At 41.7% G+C, this 23,575-nt stretch overlaps 1 protein-coding gene and 1 long non-coding RNA gene across 6 annotated transcripts in view; both read left to right on the top strand.

Moving 5' to 3' along the window:
• LOC136422373 (telomerase-binding protein EST1A-like) overlaps positions 1 to 23,575 on the top strand; it is a 79,816-nt gene that overhangs the window by 18,742 nt on the left and 37,499 nt on the right. For all 5 annotated transcript variants that reach the window (XM_066410099.1, XM_066410098.1, XM_066410096.1 and 2 more), the window contains 7 exons: positions 4,203 to 4,307; positions 6,976 to 7,082; positions 7,223 to 7,301; positions 11,695 to 11,805; positions 13,184 to 13,396; positions 15,299 to 15,360; positions 16,263 to 16,396. In XM_066410099.1, the coding sequence (XP_066266196.1) occupies positions 4,203 to 4,307; positions 6,976 to 7,082; positions 7,223 to 7,301; positions 11,695 to 11,805; positions 13,184 to 13,396; positions 15,299 to 15,360; positions 16,263 to 16,396 (811 nt within the window). The remainder of the gene's footprint in view (positions 1 to 4,202; positions 4,308 to 6,975; positions 7,083 to 7,222; positions 7,302 to 11,694; positions 11,806 to 13,183; positions 13,397 to 15,298; positions 15,361 to 16,262; positions 16,397 to 23,575) is intronic.
• LOC136422375 (uncharacterized) lies at positions 20,169 to 22,458 on the top strand. The gene is made up of 2 exons (XR_010753612.1): positions 20,169 to 20,406; positions 21,220 to 22,458. It is a non-coding gene; the product is annotated as an uncharacterized lncRNA (long non-coding RNA).

Below are 23,575 nucleotides of genomic sequence, written 5' to 3'. Positions count from 1 at the left end.
ATGGTCGGGATTTTTGAGTGGTAGATAGCTCTGTAGGTTTGGGCCCGCCAGTGGCTTTCTTTGTAACTGCAGAGGCTGGTTTAGTTTGAGAGAGAATAACTCAAGAAGGGGTTGACGGAAGACCATAATTTTTGATCTGTAGATAGCTTTATTGATGCTTGATATAATTAAATTATAATCATGCCAATCAGTAGCCTGAATTCAATCAAGCCTCTTGTGACCGCTCGCGGCCCTGGGAGGGGAGAGAAACCCCCGGACAGCTGGAGTGTGCGTTATACAGACTAGCCAATCAGGATCTAATTTGCATAATTAATGAAGAAATGTCATAAATCCTTTGCATTTCATGAATCAAATATGTGACATAGGTAACTGAGGCAGAGAGGAACATTATCATGGCATTTGGAATATGCGTGAAGGAATCTTTGAATAGAAATTATAAAAATGAGGATCTCATCTGCATAATCCATGAGGAATTGATTAATAAATGAAAGCTAATGGAGTGAATAAAGTATCCAAGTACTAATTGCTTGTGTGATTAGCCTGAATTGCTTGTGGGATTAGCCTTCTTTACTAAGATAAGACTTAAAATTTGGACATCTTCTATCACTTGGTTGGAGAAAATGATCAACTGATATGATTTATGCAAATGATTACCTTACTTGCACAATGAATAAGAAATGCTCATACTACATCAGTCACGAATCTCTCTCTCTATTTTTAACGTCTTTTATTCCCCATCATATGGGGGTTGGATGTGCTTGCACATGGATGGGGGAGCCCCAGGACTCCTCATCAAGTGCAAGTCTTTTTTGTAGCAAGAGTTTTTATGGCTGTATGTCCTCAATCCTAACGTCAACCCAAACCCTACTGCTGGGCTTAGGACATGGGAAATATTTTTGTGTTAAGTGCGGTGTTCTCGCCAGCGCCCGTCCTCCTGTCATTTGACAGGTTTTTGTCGCTCATCATCAGACGGACAAAATTTTTGCCCAACCCGTCATTTTTAATGGACAAAAATCGGTGTGTAAAGATATTTAGACAGAGTTTAGAATTTTGCAAAAACTCCAGAGGATCACCAGAAGTTTGCGACGAGAGCGATCTAGATCATTTCTAATGTCCGCCGGCGACAACCCCAGCCACACACAAAGAGTGCCGTGGTGGATATTTGGTGGCCGCCAAAAACTCGGCGTCATGCGCCACCCTCCCCACAGCTTTGGCTGGTCGCATCGGGCTGACGTTTATTTCTGTTTTGTCCCTCTCGGTTCACCGTCAGTTATTGTTATCAAAGAAGCCTAAAACTTCAGAAATATTCCTATAGCTATCAGGCTTTCTGTAATCTGTAAAACATTATCAAAGTTCAAGCTGGGGCGGCTGAGTTGCATGCGCTTTCTTCCCGTAAGAAATTGTAAACAGGCGTCAGATATTCTATTCCACCAATCACAGTGCGTCGTCTCCGTCGCGTCAAGAAATACCGACCAATGACATGCGAGTCTCGCTACTCGCGTGATTTCAGCTAAGCGTGAATTTGCGGGATGTTAGAGGAATGGAGGCGGGGATCGCAAGGATCGCACGACGAAGCGGCTGTTGGAAGGCTTGAATCGACAACTTTTGAAGACATTCAGTGCAGTTACCAGAGAAATTAACAGTGGAAAACATGGGAGAAAAAAATGGACGTCTTTATGGCGTTCTTTCTCAAAGTAGGGTGTCAAATTCCTCATTATGTTCAATAATCACAGGGAGCATACGGGACAAGTGTTGAAAATTTTATTTTTGCCCACTTATTCTGTGTGTATTTTTTGTAGGACGTAGATACGTAATAAAGTTTTGTTGTGCTTGATTTTCTTTTCTTTGCCGATTGTATACAACATAGAAATGTAGCTTGTGTGTGAACATTCAATCTTACCGCGATGACGGCACGCCTCCCCCCAAAATTGAGCCTGAAACCCTTGTGTAATTTTTCACCGAAAGAGATGTCATTAAACTAAGCTTATTCTACCAAGAAATTTGCCCCTCAAAATGCAGGAAATAGCGTTTCAGAGGGTCTAGATTCCAAAATTTTCCGGGGGAAAATACCCCGGACCCCCCTAGGATGGTCACGCCTCCGGCGCGACGCCTTGCGCCTTCGGCGCTCGATATGTTCTTCCCTCCAGCAAAATTGAAATGACGGGTAAAAATTTCAGGCTGGCGAGAACACTGGTTAAGTGCCTTTCCCAAGGCACAATGTCTGAGGAAAGGAAAGTAATCTCCAGTTTTAGCTCACTGAAGAGCTAATCTTCCACTGGTCTTGACAGAGAAGAAGACAGACGCTATGTACAGTATTTACAGGTTCATTGTACCGGGGAAATTCCCCTAGCTCTTTTCGACTAGCACAATGAACAGTGGACCACGGCTTAACGTCCCGTCCTAAGGATTGCAATCTTTTCCGGTAGCGTGCAAGTCGGGTGAGCAACACAGCCGGGATCGAACCCGGGCTTCTAGTTCCAGAGGCAAGATCGCTAACCCCTGGACTATGCACGCTACGATTGAACCTGAGTGCATGTCCCAACTTGTCTGGGTACACCCCTAGGGATTGAACCTGGGTCTCATTGGTTCATAGCCGGATGCTCTGCCACTATGCCACACAGACGCCACAAATGTTTTTAAAAATCACTTGGTAGAGGTATGAGGTCGTGGAACTGTTGCAGTACAGTCAAACCTGTATTAGCGGTCACCTTTGCATAGCGGCCACCTGCCCATAGTGGTCACTTTTTGTCGGTCCCTTGGATTTTTCCCATTGACATAAGCATTAAGAATTAGCGGCCACCTGTCCAACGCGGTCGCGGCCAGACGATTTTCAGTCCCGCGAGTACAGTAACACTGTCGGTAACGGTCACGGCGCGCCGGTAGAAGCCGCATCGCCACCGCACGCCGGGTTCAAAATCTTCATTTTTTCACGCAGTTATCAAATTTATGTGGACACAACTGGCATGGATAGGATGATAATAAAGAAAACCAGAATGTTTTATTTTTGTTAGAAAATCCATGGTTTGACGCGAAGTTGACAGTATAATTTTCTTCACATGGCTTGCGTTTGTACATCGTAGCAAAATTGACCATTTCTGTGCATTTCGACTGGACAAATATTACGGCAGCTTTTTGGAAAATACAACTCGCACATGTAGCTAATGCGGTAAGTTCGGAAAATGTTTGAATGCCGGCCCAATATCCGTTTTCCCCGGTGCTCAAAGTCAAAACGTGTTTCGCGCAATTTTCAAAATGGCGCTGATAGTCAGCAGCAAAAAGGTCAACGAAAGACACCAACGAAAGGTATAATGCGCTAAATTTATTTTGCGGCAAAGTATCACTGAGGATAATTACTTTACCAAAAGCTTCAAAAGAAATATGAATACTATTAATATGATGTAAAATTTGGGCTACATGTATCACGTATTGCAATTTTCTGAAAAGAAAAAAGCCATCAAAAGAGCGACCTTCTTCTGAGTACCCTATTAGCATAATGGTAGAAGCTGATAATGACAAGCGGGAAGGGAAACAACAACAGACTAAGGAAAACTATCGCCACGATTTTATGTTTCAAAACGGTCGAAAACGAACAGTAAGTGGCAACTGAGCAACATGTATTTTGTTCTTAACTAACTAGGTGGCATTTTGCTGCGAAGGACTTTGTTTCATATGTCATATTAAAACTCGTTGGTGACGCGTGTGCCTGCAGCGAAGCAGTCGCGAAGGATCAAGAGTAGAGTATGGCGATGCTGGTCTGCACAGACATGAAGCCCGAGCAAGCCATGGATTTTGGAGTTGGCAGATGCAATAATTCGTTTTTCAAGCCCATAATAGAAGTAAAAGAACAACAATCGACTTTCTAAAATGTGACTTACCTATGCAATGTTTACATGTGTACTGTATGGTGAATAAATGTATCTCAGTGGGTACTGAAAATATGTGTCACTCGTGGTCAATTAATCGACATTTTCTCCATAGCGGCCACCTGTCCATAGCGGCCAGTTTTGGCCAGTCCCTTGAGTGACCGCTATAGACAGGTTTGACTGTAGTTGTTTATAAAGATTGGCTGTACATGTGTAATTTACCAACCTGATGAAACTATTCATGGATGCAGAACTGCTGACTATATAACGATTGCAGAAGAAACAGAAGAAAGTTAAGATCTAGCTACAGTTGAGACATTGTACATTGTGTTTTTGCAGGGTGCTTCATTCTATACTGATCTTCTCCAAAAACTGCAAAGGAAACACAAGTTTAACCTGGATGCCTACACTTATCATCTAAGAACTGAGCCTCCAGCAAGAAATGTAAGTCATGCTAGATGTCTAATTTTGGGAATGATGGCTTCATTTCCCCCCTGGTAAAAATGTCACACAAACTCACTCACTCACTCACTCACTCACTCACTCACTCACTCACTCACTCACTCACTCCACGATAAGTCGAGAATGCCTGCCATGCGAGGATACATTGTCTTCATATTTGGTATTTTGGTAGGTATGTATAAAATCTCGAAATGATTAGATTTTGGACCACATAGTTTGCACAACTTATTTACAAGGAAAGTTTAAAAATCTGCTATATTACATAATCAGTCTCTGTAACATGTGGCATCTGGCATAGTCCTGGATATTCCCATACTGGCATGGCCTGTTCCAAGGGGCCCTACTGGTAGTGGTGAAAACACACCTAACACCTGTCAGTTGACAGGGAATTTTCAATGACACAGGTCCAGAGAATCAGGTTCAGGACCTGAAGCTGGGACCTGATTTAATACTTAGTACACTATTACTGTTAGTACTACATGTAAGTCATGTTCTGGAGGGTGAGACATGAGTACAGGTCTCTATGAGTGCAGCAAATTATGTTTGAATTATAAGAATCATGATAAGTTATTTCAATGCATAGACAACTGATATTCAAAAGGGAACAGAGATGTAAATAAAAATACAACATTTTGAAGCGTGTCGTCAGCATAAAGAGACGCACGCCTGCCAAAGGCGGCATTACACTTTGGCAGACAGCATGCTGTACTCAAAAAAAATTGGTCTCTACCTGTACACTGTCTTATTACTGCGAATGCGGGGATTTGATTTTGCGTTAAGGATGACATAGGGTGTTGTCGGTGGTTTTAGGTTCACATAGTACTGCTTAAACGCAAATCCATACTGGAACACGAGTACAGAGGAAAGTTCATCTCTGAAAAACGAGTACCGAAACAAATTCAGTTCTGCACGTCCAGTGCTGACGAAGCTTCGGTACTGGAATAAAGCCGTTCCGTACTGGAATTCTTGTACGGAACTTCCTTCCGTACTGGGGGCCGAGTATCGGTGCCATTTTCTCCACGGGTTCCGTACTGGGCGTCCAGTAAGGAGCCAGTTACATCTGTATATTTGCAAATGTGTCGCACAATTATTGTGTAATATGCAAGCTGTGATAAAGATGCCTCACGTCACCAACTTACTGGAGGACACAGTGCAGCCCTTATACCAAACTTGTAATTTGAATTAGTCTGTAGTTGCTGTGCCATTATTATCAACAAAGTGTAATCCGATGTGTTTTTCTTGAATGAAGTGAAGTACTAACAAATCCGATAACAGGGTCAGATGAAGTAACTAATGTTATGCGTATACCAATTATTGTCTGGCTGTCTGTCTGTTGAAGACAAAATATGAAGACGGGGAATTTTAGAGGCACTGAATTTTATGCAGACAGTCAGGCCAGCAATAGCGGAAAGGATTTCAGTGCAGACGAAGTGAGCATTAGTTAGTCACAGTCAGTCTGACCCATGACTCATGAGCCTCCAGTGCCCAGTGCACAGGAAACCTTTCTCTGCATTCCGGATCTAAATTCATGATAATTTTGATGTTGACATCAGTGTTAATTACTGTTTTATTGAATAGAGGGATAAGAGGCTTGTTGGTTGTAATACTATGTTTTATCACCTAAATTCTTCTTAAATGCTTTACGGTACTCAAGTTTCAAAATGTGCATACCCATATATCCTGTTTTTATTCTGTACAAAGTGAACATAACAGTTCACTCCACTTCGCACGTTTTGACAAATTTATGGCTAGATTCAGACAAAGAAGATTTAAGTTGTTCTGTAAATAAGTCACTTGTAATGAGCTTTATACTTATCCTAATAAGTATTCTAAGGCGCGCCTTTCTTAGCTTATAGAGATTTAACAATTGACATGTGGCATGTGTCTGTGATTTTCTTTTGTACGACATATATTCAAAAGTTCCCTGAAATTTGGCTTTGCAAACATTTTACATATCAGTCGCCAAGTTTATACATTACTTCCAATTCCTTCCATGTGTTACAATGTGCCTTTTTGTAGTGTTGTCGATAAAGAATTTACATGAGAAAGTAGTGTTGTCGATAAAGAAGCCACATGAGGGCACATCCCCCGTGAATGAGCAACACACTGACAGTCATCTTCGTCTTCGAAGGACTACCAAGATCGATAAAGAATTAATGTCAGGTTCTTCCGTCAATGCTAAGTTCCCAAATTCCACCACCACCACATCAACAGCAACCACAAACAGTAACATGCACAACTCAACATATACCATCACATAACACATCCAAAACATATTGGTTAAGCCATATTTCCAACAAAATAACTTACCTCAATGACATGAACTTCCAATCCTTTATATCAGTTACCAACACATACACCACATACATACCTGTCCCCTAATCCATAACACACATTTAAAACACATCATTCATACTGTCAAGTTACATTGTAACACCAGTCGGTGAAGGTATGGGATCGCCGAACTCTAGTTTATAATGGAGTGAATGGGAAATGGTTTGGGTTTTCAGAATTTTATGCATACTGTATTCCCAAAATATGCTATTAGCCGTAATGCAAATAGCTGGAATCTACTGTATTCTCTCACAAACACATGACTTTTTTTGTATGCTAAGCATTATATATTGTTTGTTGTGTATCACTCCCACAGGTGAAGTTAGCATTGCTGATAGCACAGCGCATACTGATTTGTCTTGGAGACATCTCCCGATACCGGGAACAGGCCACTGGGTCAGCAAACTTTGGTAAAGCAAGAAGGTGAGCACAAAATTTTATTCAGACTGTTCATGAAGGATTTTAAGTCCTTTAGTACCAAATGATTTCTCCTGGCATTTTCATGACCACATCTTACACACGATTGTCTCTGATATGATGGTTATCTTTTCTTGCCACATCAGCTTCTACTTGAAAGCTCAACGTCTGTATCCCAACAATGGCCATCCATACAACCAGCTTGCGATCTTGGCAATATACACAGTAAGTTGATATTTTCTGTGTGCGGAACGGTAGCCAACACATGCAAGGACAGCAAGAAAAATGTTTTTCTTAAAAATGGAGTTCATACTATGTTATCTTTATGTTGTTGTGGCTGAATTGCGAGGAGCTTACAGTTGGTGGGACTACATTGGAAAGGTCTCGACATACGACTGTAAGGCTATCATCCACTCATAATTGAAGGACCCCCACTCTTTTTGATGTGTTGTGTTCTTTAACATGCTCTATAGTCTGGGGGAACCTGACAAAAATCTTTTCTTTATTTGCTCCGTTCGTAATTGCATACTTGGTTAATCACTTCATGGCGTAACACATCAGGTTTATCATAGCTGCATATTTGGACAGATTTGCCTAGAACGGATTTATGTAAAAACCGCCATTGCCCCCCAGTACGTGTCCCCCGCGGGGCCCCGTTTGCGGACGAAAGAGGTTTGCAGAATGTCTTGGCTTCCGACTTGCTTTTATGTGACGCGATGTGACACAAATACTCACAACTGATTGTGTCTTTCCTATCAAGTATGAATAGAAAACACGCAGTAACATTGGGTTTTCCTAAGTTTACTAACGCTGTGGTGAGTGGAAGAATCGCAGTCTTTAATTTATAGCGAATGTTACACCCCGCAAGCGGCCTTAGCGCAACGGGAGCTAAATCCTGGCATTTGCTGTGACAACGTCGGAGGCGAGTAGAGAGACGTTCATGTTCGCGTCGCCTGTACGAAGGTCATTATATGACCTTGCCTGTACAAAGACAAAGTAACGTTTAGCTTTGGAGTTCAGATCATTGAAGCCGTAAGACATTGATGATGTCAAAACTGCGGTGCACTGACCTCATCCCTTTGTTATTAATCACTAAATTCACGGGGCGGAGTTAAAATTTATAAAGTCTTTGAAATCTCGCGGCCCGGCTAATGAGTGTGTCCCAGTCTGTGCGCTGTGATTGGCCCGCTGGTGGTGCGCGTGTCGTTGGCATGGCAAGCAGCGTGGGAACCACCCCATGCACGAAGTGTATCATGACCAAACCGGAATAAACAAGGCTCGATTACGGTCTCATTGCTGTATTACTCAGAGTCTCTACCCCAAAAAATTAACGACTGCATGAACGTGTGTTTATATCGGTGTAAAATTCCCTTTTAGCCAGCCCAACTTAAATCTCAAGCGTCAATTGACTGATGAAAGCCTGTTTGTAACTGAAGAAATTAGCAGGTAAAGTTTTAGCGGTCGCCGGCGAGGTCGGGTTCATTTTCGTGATATTAATTGTACATTCGGGCTTACATGTAGTACTACAGTATATGCCAATTATTTGTATACCTTTTTTCTGTATATTTCGTCTTTCTGTATAGAATTCCAAAACACCAAACCATTTACCATTCACTCAATTGTAAAAACAATGCATATCTGTATAGCCCATAATCGTAAAGTTCGGGGTATTGTATAGAATCTTGTCCGATTTTATCGTAAAATGACCCACAACTATAGGCTAAATTTTGGATTTGAATTGTTGTTTCGGGAGTGGGGACGCCGTCTACCGTTCAACAATCACATTCTTTTGTTACTCGCTATTGTCATGCTTGCAAACAATCGATATCGGTGCCTTTGACATACGGTGATCTCATTAAAAACCTGTTTTTCAAGACTCAAGCGACGAAAGTGAACAAAAATACGAAAAGAAAAACACGATTTTTGTCGGAGCATTTGAGCCTCTACGCTGTATTTTGCCGCGATTTACAGTTATTTGTGGCCGTATTCGACGGAGAACATATTCCTTACATTCTTTCCCCGTGAAAATCCTGCTTATGTAGCGTAGATGAATCGCATTTTTACGTCGCGATTTCAGAAAAAGACGAAGGTCTGGTGACGCTGGGCGGCCATCTTTGTTTACTCATTGATATGCATTTTTCTATGCGCTGATTGGTCTACGTCATAAAAACCTGTTCTCTGATTGGTTGACTGTAAGATTTCACGTGATCAACATGCGGCGGGAGTTTTTTATTTGGCAGGAGTTTCCCACGCAGTTCGGGCTTATCTGAACAAAATGGATCGCGTATTTAATCCAATATGGTGACGTTAAGATCGACGAAAAGGTCGGATTGTACTTTGATTAAAATTTTGCAAAATAAAGTTGCAATATCGTCAGTGTAATTGTGTATCTTAATCTTAATTTGCCCAAAATCCAATTTGCCCCCCCCCCCTCCCCTCCTTCGGGACGTCAATATCGCTAGTTCGGACAGTCGTATAGTTCGGGGAGTCGTATAATTTGCGCTGACAAATGGGCTATACAGATATGCGGAATCTACTGTAGCTTAGTACAGGCATTATCCTGGCCGCGGGGCCCCCGCAGGGGTTTGGGGTGCCCCGCGGGGCCCTGGTTTTTACAGAAACCCGCCTAGAACCATATGATTGTCTTCGCCGAGAAGATTATGTTACTACAGCTGTTGGGGGGTGGGTCTGTAGATGATTTTCGGTAGGTGTGTAGTGGTTGTGGAAAGGAAGGTCAAGTTAGAAAATGGTTTACCTGGCGTTTTCCAACAGTACCGCAGCAGAATTTGCATTTTTATGTGTTTGTATGTAGGCAAAAAAAGTGATGGAAATAATGATGGATCTTTATGATTTTTGGTAGGTGAGTAGCGGTTATAAGAATGGAGGTCAAGTTAACAGATTTAATGGTACCCCTAGTATCTTCCATTGGTACTGCAGCGGGTTTTGTGTGTAAGTGTATTTGTATGTGGACAACATAACTCGAGAAGCTGTCGATGGTTCTGCATGATATTAAGTGAATGGGTAGGGTTTACAGAAAGGAAGGTCAAGTTCGATAATGGGCCTTGTATAGCGGGTACATAAAATAAGGTACTGCAGCGGAGCTTCAAAATTTGGGGGCATATTTTCTGAAAGTGCTATGGTCATGATTTTTGTATGGTAGATAGTTCATGCCACAGGAAGTAAGTTGTGTAAGTTTGGGCCCCCTAGCGGCTTGTTTGGATCTGCAGTTGGTGTTTTTGTTTTTACCTTCGGACACGAATAACTTGAGAAGGGGTCGACAGTTCGTCTTGATGTTTAATATGTAGAGAGCTCAGATGGTGCTATACATAATCAAAGACTAACTATGCAAATCAGGAGCTTATTTGCATAATTAGTAAGGAAAGTATGTGGGTAGGTGTTGGGAGAACAAAGGTCAAGGTCGATTTTGGGCCCCCATAGTATGTGACAATGAAACTGCATCGGCATTTCTGTCAAAATCTTCCAAGGAGTATAACTGAACAAAGGAACGACAGATTTCCGTGTTATTTAATATGCCGGTAGCTTAGACAGAGAAGTACACAATGAAGTGCAAATTATGCAAATTTGGACTTAATTGGCATATTTATTGGGGATTATCTATATTTCCATTCTAGGCATGTTATGGCAGCTGTCACCTGTTGGTTTCGAAACTAGGGCAAGTATTCCCCAGGGACCCAACAGCTAGTGGTCAAACCACAAAAGGATATTTCCAATTTATTGTGTACATCTCTGTCTAAGCTACCTGCATATTAAATAACATGAAAATCTGTTGCTCCTTTCTTCAGTTATTGTCCTTGGAAGATTTTGACAAATATGCCATTGCAGTTCCAGTGACACATACCAGGGGCCCAAAATCGACCTTGACCTTCCTCCTCCCAACAATCAATCAATAATTCGCAGGCATCAGTGTCTGATGCATGGCGGCTGCAGACATGCATAGGGCTCGCCAGGCTGGTCTGCTCTCGGCGTAGACCCTCCAGTCAGTTCTGGTGATCTCCAGCCCCTGGAGCGTGTTGAAGATCTGGTCTTCCCATCTTCCTCTAGGGCGACCTCTAGGTCATTTCCATGACGGGTTGGGTTCTGATGAGATCAGTTTGAGATCAGTTTGAGATCAGATCCCAACACCTACTCACATACCAAATATCATTACAATCCATCCAGACATTCTTTAGTTATGCTGACTTTAAGCATCCGGACGCACACACATACACACACGCAAATGCACTCAAAACAATATCACCATGAAGAAGTCTTTTTTCATGGAGATAACAATGTTTACAATTGGGACAGGCGTATAGCAAAGGGGGGCAAATACACCAGCAGCAGAGAAAGTGGGTGACATCCCGCTTGTTTACCTGGTCATCACTAAAACTTTCCCATCAATACCTGAATAACACCTGATTAGCCTTAACGCATACTCATCGGCATGAGGAGAGAAATTGATGCCTTTCCCAAGGACCTACATGTATCAAGGATTTGAACCCAGAACCTTTCAGGTCAAACATTCATCCGTTTACAAACATCTGTTTGCTCGCCTTAATGTGTTTTAAATCAACAGGCGGGGCAGGACTGTTGACCCAGATCTTTTTTCTTGATATAGAGACGAAAAATGGATGCAGTTTACTTCTATATGAGAAGCCTGGCAGCTAGCAACCCATTTGTGACTGCCAGGGAGAGCCTCGTGACCTTATTTGAGGAGGTACGAAGAAAGGTAAAGGTACCCTTACTCATGTATATTACAGTTAATATGTATAGTTCTTTGACTTGTGTTATTCCTGACAGTGTCTTTTTAGTAGCTGGCCTCCAATTTGCATGCAACCCATCTCAACTTTAAGGCCCACTTACATGTCTGTGTAATTATATTCCACTCCCCATACCATACATGTAGGTGGGTAGAGTGAAATATATTGTTTTTATCAGGTTTCTTCTCCTCCTGTCATTTCAGTTAGATTGATCCAACTCCGCCATTTTTGGGCCCAATGACCTGAAATTTGGCATGGAGGGAAAGATGGCAAATACCCCCAGAGGTTTTTAAATTTTTTTTTGAAACAGGCCTTCAAAACATTTTTGATATGGAGGGTTTTTTTTGCGTCTTTAGGCAAATATATCTAATAAACCATTCTCTCTCTCTCTCTCTTTTCGGTATACATCACTTCAAAATACCTCATTTTGGGGACTTTTAAGCCTATTTTCAGACCAAAAACAGACCAAAAGTGCTTTCCCCGTTCCACATTCTATCTAATTAGATTCTACGCGTTCCATCTGCCGCTGGCCATCGAACACGTATTCTATTCAGGTTACCTGAGGTCACGTTGCAGGAGCACACGTACAAAGAACGATCCGTTCAAATGTATGAAGCTTAGATTATTACGTGATCTATAATCAAGACGATGGAGCCTACCGACCTCTCGGAAAAAGAGGTATTAGTACTTCAGGGTTATATAGTAACCGCAAAGTGTATCAGATCGCTACATTTCGACAACACGCAAAATTAGGATCGTTACGCTAGAAATCAATACATCGTAGTGGCAATTTTGATTGTTTACTTGGACAATACAGAGATATCTCAAAGTCATGGTATTTCTTCCAATAATACCAAAATAATTTTGCTCACAAATTGCAACGGAAGGGCGTCCTGGCCCTTCTAGACCTGTGCATATACATACTTGCAGCTACATGTAAACCCACGCCAATCTCGCCACAAGTTCCATCTTTCAAAACAATCCTCTTCCACAAAGACTGCTTCAGACTTTCTTATTTCCCACGAACTGCAACAGATTTGAACTCATTACCATACTCAGTAACACAGGAACTAAAACGGGAAAAGTTCAGAGGGGATGTCGCAAACCTATTCTGAGATAAGACAGTACTTATTATTTTGTAACTTATGACAAATACACACATTGCGTATAACAGAATTATAGACTGTACTTGTTGAACATGCAGGAACGAGATTGGCCCCTAAACCAGTGATGATACGATTATCATATAGGTGTGATCAGGTCTAACTTGATACACAACAATGTAATCATCATTGCTGTATACCTTGAATACAATGATCACAACTTTGCTTTGAAAACTACCCTAAGGTAACTCAGATGGAAGGGAAGAAAAAAGCAACTCAAGACAGTCACCAGGGAAAGTCTGATGAGAAATGGCCAAAGGTCAGAAGGCACTACCCTCAGAAATCATCGGCCCTTCGTCAAGAAATCTGGATCCTGCCCCCTCAGCTGAGAAAAGGCCAAAAGACAAGTCTTGTTTCTAGCCTGGGTTTGCAGCCAAGTTCAAGAACACCATCTGAAGTATGTTGTCATTTTTAGTGTTTCTTTGTTAGGCCACAGCAAATAAATTTTATGGATGACATCCTCTGCAGACTCCAAAATTAATGAGATAGGGCAAAAAAAAACAAGGCGGGCAAAAAAAGATTCCTATATTTTCAAATTTTGAGATCATAAATCTTGTTAAACAAGAATTGAGGCAACAAAATATGATATCATGACCAACAGGTCTTTTATTCCTGTATTCAACCAATGAGGTTTCATATATAATTTAAAACCTCCTTGATTCAACAGTAAACATGACAGCCACTCCTTGTTTGTCAATAGACTAACTACAACAAAATAATGCAGAAAAGAGCTTGTTGTACTGTTGTTCTGAAGCAGCTACACTGGGTATTCATATGCGATGAAACTCCTTGTGTATACAGCTGCTCAATTAACTAGACCCCCCTATTATTTAATATATAATGTCCTTGCTAGAACAAACGCAGAAAACAGCTTGTTATTATACCATCATGGGCAGGAACCACACTGGGTATTCATATGCAACAAAACACCTTAGACTGTCAACATTAAACTGTTCTTGAAGATGTGTATAGGGCGTATTCACGTGACGTCATCACCCCTGCCCTCCGTGGGCGGCCATGTTGGTGCTCACCCTGCAGCGAAGTTTCTCGGTGTCCGACGGTCTCTAAATTTCCAAGGAATGCGAAGTCGTCTGATCGCTGTTTTATTATATGCAAAGAGTCTCCAGCCTCACATCCTTTTCGCTACAAAAATCCAATTTCTCCTATTGGAAATGACCCATTATCGACGAGCGAGGAAATGTTTTCCCCAGCTGCCTACAAACATGGCCGCTAAACTGTTTACAGAGTACGCATAAAATCAGTTCACAGCATACAAGTGTTCCAAGGCCTGCAACCACGTTGTACAGTGTCTTGAGTGTCGTGAAAAATTTTGGTGGCAGGGAGTACGTTATGATCGGGAAAGTTCGACGTCGAAAGACCCGCCAGTTTACGAACGTATCTCAACAAGGAGGTTTCAGATCTCAAGCAACGACTACACGGTGCCGCGACTGTGTTGCACAACGGGCCTGTAATTTGCTTTTCGACCAGATACAAAGGTTTCCATACACTCACGTTGATTCTCAAACTTCAACTATTTAGATCCGCTGTTCGTATGTCAGAAATCCACTTTTGTTTCAGTCGTTAGTCCCTTCGTATGTTCCCTTACCTACACGAGAAACGCCAAACCAATCTTACTGTTACCCGATCAGTGTGTGCTTTATCAGTCCCAATCAAACATCTGACCACGAAGCAAAACACCATGATTGTGAGACAAAACGTTCCGAAGGGAAATTGTGAATGGCGTAGAAAACATCTGCTGTTTATACGGAGAGTTCCATAGGGCTCCACTATCAAGTGAGCACCAACATGGCCACCAGTGCTCGTTGCTGGTGGGAGGGTCACGTGACTGAATACGCCCTATACAGCTCAATTAACTACTAGAACAAACGCAGAAAACAGGTTGTCATTACTATCATGGGCAGGAACTACACTGGGTATTCATATGCAATGAAACACCTTAGACTGTCAACGTTTATGACATATTTGCCCATTTTTGGCATGTTGATCACTGTCGGAGGGCAATGAAATTTCTCGTTTTTTATTTCGAAATCAGGCAAAAAATTAATGAGCGCGCTGATGTCGTCCATAGAAATTTCTTGCTGTGGCCTCATGTAGAAGCCATTAGTCAAATAGGGTACAAATAGACTGAGGATGATGGCTTGTTACAAACTTTAAAGCATTTGTCAGGCTTTCCAAAAAGTGGTCTAAACTTATCATTATGTACAAAATGTATTACATTGGGAATTGTTGATTCAAGTTGTCATCAATATGACAGGCTGTGCTTACCTTTTTCCTGTAGCTCATGAAGAGCTTTGAGCTGAGTTTCCTTCACACACATGGAAAACTTTTCACAAAGACAGGGTAAGTTGTCAGTCATCTCTACAGACTGAAATACTGATACTTAGATCATAATGATAAGGAATGACTGTGGGTATGCAATGAATCAATTTACATTTTTATGCACTTAGGCCACACCAATTTAATTTCTTGGCCCAGCCTTCTGTTTTCATGATGATTTTTTTTTCTAAAAATTTTTTTTTTTTTGAAAATAAAAATCTGTTTACCATTACGAAATTAAATTGGTGTGGCCTTAGACAAACCTTGTACTTCATAGAAACATTATCTGTTCCCACATCTACAAAATTAATGTACCAGAAAGCAAGAAAAACTTGACTCTACTCTGTTAGCTTCATCATCATCATAGTTCGTCCGGATTTACTCCGGTGAGATACAGTTGTTAGCTTAGTACAACACTTTTGTCTACTATTAAATGTATATATAACTCAATGACATGAATTGTTAGTATATACGCCTGTATATACGCAAAAAAAGCAGCTACTCAATTCAAATTTCCTGTTTTTATAGGTTTCTTATGTTATATGATAGACATGGGTTCATAGCTCTTTCAGCCATGAATTTACAATAAAGGTAATTTTTTCTTGTACATGGGTTAGTCGATGTGTTCCCAAATTGATGTTAACGGTACAACTATAAGAAATGTAGGAAGCTGACTGCTACACAATCATACAGTCCTCGTGGAATTTAATTTAGTACAGAAAAAAATACATGGTTGGGTTGCAAATTAAAGTAGTACCATTTTTTTTGGGTACATTCATGACTGATTTTACAGTTCTTTAACACTCATCACAATGGTATCAGTGTTTTTGGAAATATTTTTTTCTTAGTTGCAAAGCTGTTCCTGTCTGTCTGTATGGATGAGGGAGTGAAGGCTGCCATTTCTGACTGCCTTTTTTTTCATAAAGGATGGAAACCTTCTCTGCAGTAGTGAGCCAAACCCTTCATGAGTTTCAGAGTCTTCTACAGCTCTCACCGTCATCTATTGGAAACATGAAGCTGCTGCAAGTCATGGGAATCAACATGTTTGCTATCAGCAATTGTAAGAAATTAGCACTTTTATCTTGGATGCCTTGTACATGTAGCTAGTCACTGTAATAGACTGGTTTCGAGAGTCTTTAACACCAGAGTCTTCATTGGGGGGCTTTAAGTTTTTTTTTATATGCATTTCAATATGCAACAAGCCAGATTAATAATAATCTTTATTGCATATTCATTCTCCCGGGGGATAAATGCTTAGGGGACCATACATGGTGTACTCTGCATGGAGTTTAAACTGTAAACGCCAACACAATAAATTGGACTTACCCAAATTTTCGACTGATCAGCTCCAGTCTTTGTCAAGGAGTGAGCAATTTGGGTAAGTTCAATTTATTGTGTTGGCGTTTACAGTTTAAACTCCATGCAGAATGACTTCTACCAACACAGATGAACTTTCAAGTGCATACATGGTGTAATTTGGAGAATAGAATGATAATAATAACGTACACATGTACGTCTAATACAATACTAAACACTAAACCAATGCAACAAGATTAGCAAAATAAGACATTGTCAAGGCCACATGCAGTGGTTGTTGTTTGAATTTTTACTGACAGGGCACTGATAGGGGATGCTGTTCATATGAGATTTCCACGAAAAGGGGACGGGGATAAAATACACCCCCCCCCCCACACACACAGATACACACACACAAATGCATGCACACACACACACACACACACACACACACACACACACACACACACACACACACACACACACACACACACACATATGTTATTCTACTCTGACAGGACTGCTGTTTGCATCAACACCATGTTAAGCAAAATCTACAATACAAATTCTAACATCATTCTAGTACATAATGTTTCTTGCCCCATAGAAATTACGGGTAGACCTTAGAATGTGAATGGGCAGGACTGTTAGTTTACTAAAGGAATTAGTTCCAGTCCTAATGGAATGCCAGGAATTCCTGTACCAATGGAATGCCAGGAATTCCAGTCTTAATCCACAGAAATGTTAATTTGTGAAAATGTGTGCAGTTGTATTATTCATTTAGTTCGCAGAGAACTACGTACATCCCAGCTATGCCGAGGTTGGTATTTGTGGAATGTTACTCGCACGCGCAATGGTGACCAGCCTGAGATTCCGTGGGAGGTCAGATAAGCTCTCCCGGGAGGATCACCCTCCCGTCCTCTCCTCCGCTGTGATTGGGACTCACGCACGATTTGGCAAATTGACTCCGGCTGCGCAGTGACGAGAAATTCCAAAAGTCCTCTTTACTTCACTTTATTTAGTCCTCAGATTTGATTTTTTTAAACATAGCAGCATATGATATGAATCATCGCATACTGGGACAAGGGACAGTTAAGCAGGTGGGGGCCATAGCCTCGTTTCCGTTTAGCCACAGTACAAGTTCATACTCTCAGTGTAGCGGGAGACTTCCATCTGAACATGTACAACGGTGCCCTTCCAGGTATTGAGTTGAACACAGGTGAGAACGTTCATTTCTGCCGGTGTTCATTTCAGCCCTGTCCTAGGTCATGAGATATCGACTTGGACACATGGTCTTGAAGCTGTGTTTACAGTAATAAGCCAAGCTGTAACCTTTGTGTGTGATTGAAATGTACAAAGACTTAGTCCCCTTTAGAGAACCGCCTGTCATAGAGGGCCTAATTACACAACAGTTTTTAAAGCTAAAAAGACCTCTTTCATCTACCAAATGCGCAATAGTTCGCGAAAAATGACTAAAAGTAGAACTAGAAGAAATTGAAATCCTGTTTTCAATGGTTGTTAAACCACTAGCACACACCCTTGAAAACAATGTGAAATTTGCTGTTGTGTGCTGTTGAGTACAATAACCCCCACGCAGAGACATTTTTCCTTATGCATCGGATAGTAAAATTCAATTGTGGGCCAATTAGACGACGCTTGTTTTTGAATCAGTAGATGTTCCTCTCTCCAGCAAAGGTAAAACTATTAATCAATATTGCCGATTGTTGGAGAAATAGCCCCTTAAAAATGACTAAAATTTAGCGAAATGAAAAGTCTGCTTTTATTGGTTCTGATAACCCCCTAGTATACCCTCTTAATTTCAATGCTTGATCTTGAACTTTTTGTCTGTAAACTCTGGAACCCCTAGCTATATGGAAATAGAAAATTTAGGTCCATATCTTTGTCAAAATTATCAGGGTAGCCATAGTCATTGCAATTTCAGTAATTTTTAACCATAAATATCAACTCTAAACAACAGGCACTAAATTTCTAGCGAGGTCAACGCCCAAAGAGCCTGACTTTTCAAATGCAAACTACCCAATTAACGCCAATCCACTGGCTCGCGAGGTTCAAGAACGAAATTCAATATTTCACGCCCATTGTCTGTCGACTGCTGTTTGATTGTTAATAGCGCGCAATACATTACAAAATGAACTTTTCATAGGACTTCCTTTAATAATTTGCAGCATGCTTTGACAGTGGATGACTTTTACTCCTGGCTATGTAGAGCCAGACCACAAGACCAAATTGTGAAGGACACGGGCTTAAACAGTCGGGAAGCACAGGCTAGGGCAAGGTACAGGACTGCTTGGAGGATCCTCCTGGAAAGCAAGGGGCCAGTTTCTGGCCTGAGCACGTAGGCAGTAGGCAGTATGTAGGGCAGAACTACGCACTGAAAAAGTTTGACACGACCTGACTACACACTGAACGTTATATTTGATAATGCAGTATAGCCGCTGGGCCACGCTTTCGGAGAGGATATTTTGGTATCTTTGCACGGTTACAGTTGTTCAGTTTTTACATTTCATGTACGAAAATAATGTTCAGCGATAGACAATGTGACACATACAAAACTAGATTTATTGTCATCAGAAAATACATGTAACATGGTAGTAGTATCGTTATCGTGTTTGGCTGGCCATATAGTCTGTACATGTATAGATTCAACATAGGTTTTGGTTGGGCTCTACTGCGCTGTAGACAGGTAAGCCGTATGAATTCAGGCCGAAGGTGGAGTCTACATCCTAAATTGTCTTTACCTTATTAACATATCTATTCAGAGTTTTGGTATAAAGCTGGTGTTCTCAGTCCTATCGTTAGTCACTGACGAAAGACAGTGGATACTGTCTGAAACGTCTGACTGTTTCAAAATCTTATCCAGCTGCTTGAGTAATTATTTTTGGCGTATCTTATTACCTGGATGTCTAACCTTCATCAACGTGGAGTCTACTGTCCAGACGCTGTTCGACCTGAAACGTTCTGCTGTCTGTCGCTGTCATTCTGTCAGGAGAACCTGAATACAGGCCTGAAGATGAAGACCGCGATAAGTGACCATTTGTCTCTCATAGCGGTCTTCAATTTCAGGTCTGTATTCTTGGAAGAAGATACACACGCCCTGTAGCATTTCGTGAGGGTCTGCATGCTCTTTTCAGTAACGTGTACATGTAGGCAGGCCCTTTTGATTTCGCGTAATTTGTAGGGAAGTTATTTTCTTTTACGTCGACTAGTTACTTACATCCGGACGTGGACTGGGAACTAGAGTCTTCTGAAGACATTTCAGAATCTGCTTCCTTGTTCATACATTTCAGAATCTGCTTCCTTGTTCTTCTGAAGACATTTCAGAATCTGCTTCCTTGTTCATGCATGAACAAGGAAGCAGATTCTGAAATGTCTTCAGAAGACTCTAGTTCCCAGTCCACGTCCGGATGTAAGTAACTAGTCGACGTAAAAGAAAATAACTTCCCTACAAATTACGCGAAATCAAAAGGGCCTGCCTACACCTTACTGAAAAGAGCATGCAGACCCTCACGAAATGCTACAGGGCGTGTGTATCTTCTTCCAAGAATACAGACCTGACACTACCAACTCAGAATGGACTGAAAACTGCGATTTTTGATTGAAAGAGGCTGGCCAATTGTTTAAAAAAATTTTAAAGGGTCTTACAAGTGGTTCCCCTTGGGCACATTGTTTCTATGTAGATGCTAGGGGGCTGGCAGAGATTGAAAACCAAGTTCGCACCTAGGTGACAAAGAGGCATCACGCTGGGGGGCACAGGTAGCCTCCGTTGCAGACTCTGAAGCGGCTTTTTGGGGGGCTAAATAATACACTTTTTGCAGCCACCCCGTAACTATCAGCCATCCTGTAACCATCAGCCGCCTAGAGTCTGCGGTATTGCGCCTTGTCAAAGGGAAATTAAAATCACGTTAGGGCGATTAACGCAGAGGTGCGAATTTCCTGCCTATGGTAGACCGCACAATAAGAACAGTATACACGCACCTCCCCCAGTCAGTGTGCTGTCACGCTTGTGGCAAAATAGTTTGCTATTTCTACTGTTCCTAAAGACAAACTTCGATTATTAGAAGCAGTGTTTCCGCCAGACCGCGACTGAGATCTCGAGAGGCCGTCCACTTGGGGAGGGCCGTACCGCGAAAATTGATTGACCGTACCGCGAAAATTGATTGACCGTACCGCGAAAATTAATTGACTAGGAAAAGTACTAGTAACTGAATGTTGTGATCAGAAAAAACTTTGTTAATTTTTCAAAATCAATTTGTTACGAAGGTCGCTATAATACTGCTTCAATCGTCACAAAATGCGATCTATTTTGCCACAAGCGTGACAGCACACTGACTGGGGGAGGTGCGTGTAAACTGTTCTTATTGTGCGGTCTACCATAGGCAGGAAATTCGCACCTCTGCGTTAATCGCCCTAACGTGATTTTAATTTCCCTTTGACAAGGCGCAATACCGCAGACTCTAGGCGGCTGATGGTTACAGGATGGTTGATAGTTACGGGGTGGCTGCAAAAAGTGTATTATTTAGCCCCCCAAAAAGCCGCTTCAGAGTCTGCAACGGAGGCTAGGCACAGGTATATTCCCAGCCACACATGGGAGCAGCTTGACACCTCCTGCCAGTGGTGTGAAAACTGTCTGACTTTAAAAGAAGTTGACTTTCTATGACCCCGTTCATACTAAATCGCCCTAATTGCTGAAATCGCCAAAATCTCGACAATGTAGCCAAATCGTATTTGAAATCGCCCGAATCGCATTGCCGCGAAACCACCTCCGGAGGTGGTTTACTCGCGATTTGCCTGCATTCCGACTTAGTATGAACGCTTGAAATCACCTTGATGCGCATTGGGCGCTTTACTTTGCTTATTGACCCAGTCAAGGGGTCATCTGCAAATTCAGCCTTAAGTTTCCGCTCATTATATGAGGTTCGTCTAACTCCTAGCTTGTTGGAATATTACGCCGAATGCGGCGGAAATATGTCAGAATCGGGCGGCGATTATGGCGTATGGAATGACGAAAACGCATGTACTGATGGCCATCTTTGGGGATGTGGGGATTCAGAAGAAACTCAAGGGATCCCTCCGAAACCAGAGCGTGTACGCTGAAGTGGCGACTGCCTGCGTTGGCCAAATACGCGAAAACATGGAAGTAATGTCGCATTTATTAAAGGTGAAAAACCTCAAGATGAAGTACAAGAAGGTCATTGAACACAACAGTAAGAGTGACAATCGAATAACATGTCCGCCGTTGATCAAGCTGTTGGATGCAATTTTACAACTCGTGCTCGTTCGACCCCTGGTGTGAAGGAATGCGACTCAGGGCGATTTTGGCGGTTTCAGCGATTAGAGGGATTTGCGCGATTTAGTATGAACGGGGTCTATTATTTTCTGTTGAAAAGTAAACACATCAGATTCCATTCATATTCTTGCATAATCAGGTTGGAAGTGAACAAAAGAAGGGCTTCGGTCAGCTCCTGTAAACACCCGATAACAATAAGGCAAGACCGTTTCAGAACCATTCAATCAAAAATCGCAGTTTTCAGGTTGGTAGTGTCACAACAAAGGGAGGGTGTGAACGAGCAGGACATATATTTCACGGTTCGGTGGAAGGAAGGTGCGAACATGAGGAATTTTTACATTAGAGCTTGGAAACGCACGGAGAGAAGAAGGAGAAAATGGCGGGTCCGCTCTACCCGTCCATGGCGTCCGTGGTTGGAAGCCCCCATTTTTAGGGAAGAATTTAGCCACACAAATGCGGCAAAAATGTTGTATTTAATATTATCAAATAGATTCAAGAAATAAAAATGTTATATTATTTATTTAGCACTCATTTCTGTATTTAAAATGCTCCCTGTTCCAGTCTGCTGTGAATGTTACAACGTTCCTTATATTTCGCTATCTACTGGACAGGTATTTCATGTCATAATGTACATATGCTGTTTAAGTTCATTCCATTTCGTTCCATTTCGCACTTTCTGGGGACCCTACAAATACTACAGTAACTGTTACAGTAAACTGTAAGTCTACTTAGATCCGCGGGGCCTAAAATCTGCAGTTTGGGGCAAATGGAGAATCCGTGGTGGTTCTGAATTCGCGCTGGGCGATGAGTAGAAAAAAACCTGAATACTGCCATCAGAAAATGCTTGTTTAATTTTTAAAAATCAAATTGTTACGAAAGGTCGCTACAAAACTGCTTCAAAATCGTCACAAAATGCGGTCCACGCCGAAACTGTGACGGGGAATTCCCGCCTTGTGATCACGTGAAATCTTGCAGTCAACCAATCAGAGCAAATTTTTTCTGACGCAAACCAATCAGCGCTTAGAACAAGCGGTAAACATGAGTAAACAAAGATGGCGGCCCAGTCAGGCCCTTGCCGCTAGCGCGCTGTATTTTGAAGTAAAATCACGTCGTAAAATACGACTCATCTACGCTACCTATTGTATAAAGCAGAATTTTCACGGGAAAAAAATGACAGCAATAGATTCTCCACCGAATACGACCACAAATGGCGGCAAATGGCGGCAAATCCCAGCATAGGGACTCAAATGCTCGGGCGAAAATCTTGTTTTTCTTTACGTATTTTTGCTGACTTTCTTGAAAAACAGGTTTTCAATGAGATCAACGTATGTCAAAGGCACCGATATCGATTGTTTGCAAGCATAACAATTGCAAGAAACAAAAGAGCGTGATTTTACCACGGTAGATGGCGTACCCACGCCCGTAACAATAATGCAAAGCCAAAATTGTGGCGTGTATCTCGATAATTATTTTCTGATTTCTAGGTAAATTACTAGTATGTGTGTAGGGGTCGGATTCCACGAATCTAATTATACCGCGGATCTAAGTACGGTAGACTTACAGTATACCATTAGCTTGCCCCTGAGGCGTCACTAAAAACTTCAAAATGGACAATACACTGTCAAAATGAACGAT

This window comes from Branchiostoma lanceolatum, chromosome 17, assembly GCF_035083965.1.
Source record: "Branchiostoma lanceolatum isolate klBraLanc5 chromosome 17, klBraLanc5.hap2, whole genome shotgun sequence".
In the NCBI taxonomy this organism is placed as follows: Eukaryota; Metazoa; Chordata; class Leptocardii; order Amphioxiformes; family Branchiostomatidae; genus Branchiostoma; species Branchiostoma lanceolatum.
The sequence above is the reverse complement of the archived record's forward strand: the minus strand, read 5'-3'. Positions and strand labels throughout refer to the sequence as shown.